The sequence below is a fragment of the Haliotis rufescens genome, unplaced genomic scaffold (genome assembly GCF_023055435.1).
Source record: "Haliotis rufescens isolate VD_foot unplaced genomic scaffold, xgHalRufe1.0.p SCAF_4, whole genome shotgun sequence".
Taxonomy (NCBI): Eukaryota; Metazoa; Mollusca; class Gastropoda; order Lepetellida; family Haliotidae; genus Haliotis; species Haliotis rufescens.
Genome location: NW_025964112.1, coordinates 24332420 through 24338419, shown reverse-complemented (window position 1 = coordinate 24338419; position 6000 = coordinate 24332420). Strand labels below are relative to the sequence as shown.

At 40.8% G+C, this 6000-nt stretch overlaps 1 protein-coding gene across 1 annotated transcript in view; it reads left to right on the top strand.

Annotated features, from left to right (window-relative positions):
* Positions 1–6000, top strand: part of LOC124123560 (zinc metalloproteinase nas-13-like) — a 29196-nt gene that overhangs the window by 1407 nt on the left and 21789 nt on the right. The window contains exons 3-4 of the mRNA XM_046486752.2: positions 4769–4868; positions 5551–5669. Of these exons, the coding sequence (XP_046342708.2) occupies positions 4769–4868; positions 5551–5669 (219 nt within the window). The remainder of the gene's footprint in view (positions 1–4768; positions 4869–5550; positions 5670–6000) is intronic.

The following is a 6000-nucleotide window of genomic DNA, read 5'->3' as shown; positions in this document are numbered from 1 at the left end:
ACTGATCACATAATTTCTGATTACGGCCAAAGAAATGAGTCAAATTGATTCAAGTGATAGGATTATAGGATTAGATGAGTACTAATTATTTTATTAATTCTTCAACTGTAGGTGAACACATTTAATGTCAAAAGGTATAAAACAGAGTGAAGACTAATCTGTCACACGTACTTGAACATGTTAAATATACATGATATGTTCATGTTAATACAGTGCCTCGAGCCACAAATTTGGCATTGAGACACTAAAATCAAATTATGTAAAATAAAATAAAATGCAAACAATATATATAATATTTGGTTGCATGAAATAAAGATAACAGCATTTGCCTTCTTCTAAACATTTTAAAAAGTATTGAGGCTAAAAAGGCTTTGTATTTTACTTTCGTTCATTATATATACAGATTTATCTTCAGCATTAAAGTTTTAAAACCAAGGATTATTTTCAAATGTTGCATTAAACAGATTGAAACGCAAATCATCATAAAAAATACATTGAATCAAAAAACTAAATTCATTTTCAATCATATTAACATGTTCACCATTTGGTTAACTCCAATATTTACAAATTCTCTCTGAAGAAATCTTGGCATACTAGTATCTGCCGGTTTCAATATATAAAATACCACATCTAAATTTGGATAAAACGAGGGTGGTCTCTGTAGATTACATGTTTAACATAATGTTCAACAGTTTAAGTTGCTTTATAAGCTCAATATGTGGTAAGCTTAGTACTATTTAGTTTACCTGTATCATTCCATAACGAAATACGCCAATTTTCAATATCGCTGTTTATTAGAAATTGTATAACATGATTAACACTCCCAACCATTAACAATAAAAAGTTCACCAGTAAACTGGGAAGACATGCTTAAACCCCTACAGCCTAAAGATCCCCTTTTAAGTTCAGCCCTTTCATGAATTTGTATAGGAAAGCGAGTAGGTCGCATGAATGTTAGACGAAAGAGATATCTAAAACAATCTGTTTTCTGACTGACATTAAAAGAACGCCATCCATATCTCCCCTAATTGCAATAACTGGCGCATTCTTTCTTACTCCAAGAAACATCCCCCAGGCCTAATTCTGCACTATTTCTACTTCTCGGTACTTATATATCCCCCAAATACTGGCACCATACAGTAATACAGACACAACAAGAGACCTATACAGTTTGGTAAAAAACATCATATGACATTCTCCCTGCATACATAAACTTTGTGTACAAAGCAGACACGGCTCTACTTGCTGATTGACATAGTTCCTTACCTGTTGCATCATATCCATGTGTTCATCTAAACACAGGCCCAAGTAACGGTAAATACTGTTGTAAGCAATTGGGACATCCCACAACTGAAAACTACAGCAGGATCTTAAAACAGATTTCTTCCTAAAACGGACAGCTTTGGTTTTGTCATAATTAACATTTGGACGCCATTTGTACACCAATTGCTTAAAACATTTATTATACCTTAGAGGGACATTTCATCGAGGGCTAAATATGTAGAAGGTGACCTCTTAAGCACTTAAAGCAACAACAATAGCATGGAGTAATACAATGGCTGGTTTAAGGAAGGTGGAGTTTGTCATGTCACAGAAGGGGAGCTCTCAAGTGCTACTTGGGGGTTACCTGTATAACAAGAATATTGCTAGACAGACAGACCTGCATTCACTTGAAGTTCGTCAGGTCTACATGTAAATGAAGAGGTACCACTGCAGGCGATTCCCACCCTCCAGACGATAGCAACAAACTCCGTTTTATCAGCACCATCAGAAAGAGAGCCCACGATGAAACCACTCAGATGCATGCTCTGTAGAACGATGAAGGAACTAGACAGGACTCCGACCTGTTCCATTCCTACCATCTTTGTGTAGCGCTGTGTACAAACACAGAAGGAAGACCATACCCGTTCTGCCACAGACGCGAGCCGCAGTTCAGATGGAAGGAGGGTGGACACAGACATCAGATGGCCAGCCCTTTGCCCTGTCCTGTGGGACCAAGTCTATATCATACATGCTAGGACTGGATCCGTGTCATACCCACTCCTCTGTGCTATTTTGCCAGGTCGCCAGAAAGAAACGTACAGCAGACCTATCAGCCTCATCAAGACAGAAGTGCAGCAGACTCAGTCTGTCAGTTGCGCCGGATTTGGAACTTGCTACAATCCGTGCAAGTGAAGATGACTTCCCAGATGCCGAAACGAAGGGCTGCTTCTTCCACTTTAGACATGCGCTTTGGAGGAAAACCCAAGATCTAGGCCTTGCTTTCCAGTATAAAGAAGATCCAGCTGCACGACAGTGGATACAACAATCTGGTGGACATGGACTCAACGCCAGAAGTTCAGAGAGCCATTGAATTCAACGACTACATGGTTATGAACTGGCTGGATGACGATGTACGCTTCCCCGTGTCGCTGTGGAGCCACCACCTGACTGATTGACCTCGTACAAACAATCACTTCTAGTATTTCTTGTTGGACTGCTTCATTCCACTAATATGCAGTATTAATACGTGGTAATAGGGAGTATTAATATGTAGTAATAGGCAGTATTAATATGTAGTAATAGGCAGTATTAATATATAGTAATAGGCAGTATTAATATGAAATAATAGGCAGTCAGCACTGCGTGCACTGGGCCGTAATAATTGTTGTTTTAGTCTGTAGAAGGGTACCCATTCAGAAGGTATTTACCTGTAGTGCAGGTAATATATTTATACATACATACATAATTAAATTTTCGTTGTGTTCATTGTAATTCCTGCATTTTGATTAGCTGAATTGGTCACGTGTTATTGCATTGATTTCCCAATAAATGTAAAACATTAAGCCACGCCCACCGAAGCGGACTACTTTTATTTCAACGGAATGTGGGGGAATCCCAAAATTACAGTCGAGGTTATTCCCTTTCTGCTCATGTGTATAGTCATGCGCAGGACATTAAGCTTATTCATGCATATTCATTGTCCAATCTACCCTTTCGGACCGAAGGCTGAGAAGGAATGAAACAGCAAACGTGCACGCTCGATCGGTTTTTCGATTCATACCTCAATGAACAGAAAAAATCCACAGTCAATCCTTAAAACAAATTAATCCTCTACCGTTTGCAATGTGTCATATGGCACAGATCCGAAATCACATTCATTATCATGACAAATGCATATCTTTAAATATCGTTTTAAATGGTTATTTTTAATACAAAAACACACTAATTTAAAACGAATCAATTCAAACTTTCGATACGTAACTCACTACATGTACTTCTCAACAAGTGGTTTGGGGCGTGCATGGGAGTTCGGCGTCCTGTGCCCACTGTCTGTGTAAGGGCTATAATTTAAATTACGACATTTTAACGTAACAGTCTCCCTCATAACAACCAACAGGTATGCAGTAAGTGTAAATGTATTAAAAGAAATGTATGTGCACCAAAACAAATCACATTAACATATTAACAACGCGTGTCGGTCTGACGTTGATTAATGAACGATTTGCACACTCGTATATGCAAGGGGCCGACGTATGGTTCTCAGTAGGAAGTGACAACTTGGAGACGATGGCTTGCGGTATATACAGTTTTACTTTATACATGTAGATATATACATACAGAAGACACTGTGCCAGGTCAGCACATGGTGGTAGTGGTTGGTGTCTAGGTGCCCCGGAGCACCCAGCCTAACCCTAGCTAGGCTAAGGGTAAGACCTTTCTTTTTCCCCCTCTCTATCTCTCTGGACCAAGGCTTATATAGCCAAGGTCACCTGACATTTAGTAAGTAATAAATATAAATGTAAACAGTAAATCATCAGTGACATACTTGCACATCCTGTTCAGGATGGCAGACGGTAGATGTACACAAAAATGGGGATTAACAAATAGGATTAGCATCTAATAAATAACAGCAATTAAATGTTTCAAGGCATATAGATGTCATGGCTCCAGGGTAATGAGCCTTTGCAATTAAATGTTCTTTAGACAATGGGTATCGTAAATCAGTCACCATGACAACATAATAAATTTATTGTTATTTTTTCAGAACCATGCATGGTAATGACATGTACACACTTTGTTATGATTACCCATGATGAACCTGACTGTACCTGGTCTCAGAGAAAATCGTTGAAGTGTTATAACTGTGAAAAGCAACTTTGTTGACGGCCAAACCTCGTGAACGTTATGCCTCGCCTGTCTGATAATGCTTGAATCCGGAATTTCACAAAACGTTGTCGTTCGGAGTTTTGGTGTTCATCGTAACGCCATCCAGTCACTCTGGGGTCGGTACCAGACTGGCAACACCACGGACTGACCACGTTCTGGACGTCCACGGGTAACGTCACGTCGGTAAGATGATGATGTTCGTCTGGTTCACACCCGTGAAATCGGTTTCAGACAGCAACTTTGACAGCCCGCGGTATCCCTGGCTTACGTGTGATTAGTCTAAGGACTGCGAGGTTTAGATTAGACACCTCCCCCATTCCTTTGGTCTGCTATTTCGACAGATCTGTCGCCCATCGAACATGGTTAACGCTGCACTCAGCAATAGTCCAGTTATATGACGGCGGTACAGACGAGACAATCCAGTGATTGATATAATGTGCATCGATCTACTCAATTGGGATACGACTTCGTGGATACTTCCGCTCTCCGGGCAGACGCACTATCAACTAGACCATGCAGGCGGTCCAGTTGTCAGTGTTTGGTGCAAAAATAAACATTTGAATTTTGAAATTAACACATTATATATATATATATATATATATATCGTCTCTGTCACCAGGTCACCAGTTTGACTTTATGTTCGACGAGCACAGTTTAACTGTCACCATGGAGCTTGACATGGTGTTTCCCATGGAGCAGTGGGCGGAGATAGTGCAGCTGTGAGTATAGATAAATCATTGGTCGTAAGTACCGACAGTGTCCTGTTGATAAGGATAATGCAACTGTGAGAATAGATAAATCATCCTGTTGATAAGGATAGTGCAGCTGTGAGAATAGATAAATAATCCTGTTGATATGGATAGTGCAGCTGTGAGTATAGATAAACCATCTTGTTGATAAGGAAAGTGCAACTGTGAGTATAGATAAATAATCCTGTGGGTACGGATAGAGCAGCTGTGAGTATAGATAAACCATCCTGTTGATACGGACAGTGCAGCTGTGAGTATAGATAAATCATTATGTTGATACGGATAGTGCAGCTGTGAGTATAGATATATAATCCCTTTGATAAGAATAGTGCAGCTGTGAGTATAGATAAATAATCCTGTTGGTACGGATAGAGCAGCTGTGAGTATAGATAAATCATCCCGTTGATAAAGCTAGTGCAGCTGTGAGTATAGATAAATAATCCTGTTGATATGGATAGTGCAGCTGTGAGTATAGATAAACCACCCTGTTGATAAGGATAGTGCAGCTGTGAGTATATGTAAATCATTGGTCGTAAGTAGTGACAGTGTCCTGATGATGCGGATAGTGCAGCTGTGTGTATAGGCCGTAGGTACTATCGGTGCAAAGGACATACTCATTATGAACTCTGAGGTCTCTCTCTTCCTGCCCCAGGAACTCCTCCTCGTCAGGGCTAGGCACCAGGCACAAGAGGAAGGGAATCCGGTTTGGCCGAGGCGGGAACAAGTGGTCAAGTAACACAATCCCATATGAAATAGCGTCAGGCACATTCAGTGAGTACTCGGGATGCCGCCCCAAGTGTCTTTCTGGTGTATGAGACAACCCACGTGTGTGTCTGGTGGTGTATGAGACAACCCACGTGTTTCTGGTGGTGTATGTGACAACCCACGTGTCTGTCTGGTGGTGTATGTGACAACCAACGTGTGTCTGGTGGTGTATGTTACAACCCACGTGCCTGGTGGTGTATGAGACAACCCGTGTGTCTTTGGTGGTGTATGTGACAGCCCACGTGTCGGTCTGGTGGTGTATGAGACAACCCACGTGTTTGTCTGATAGTGTATGAGGCAACCCACGTGTCTGATGGTGTATGAGACAACCCGTCTG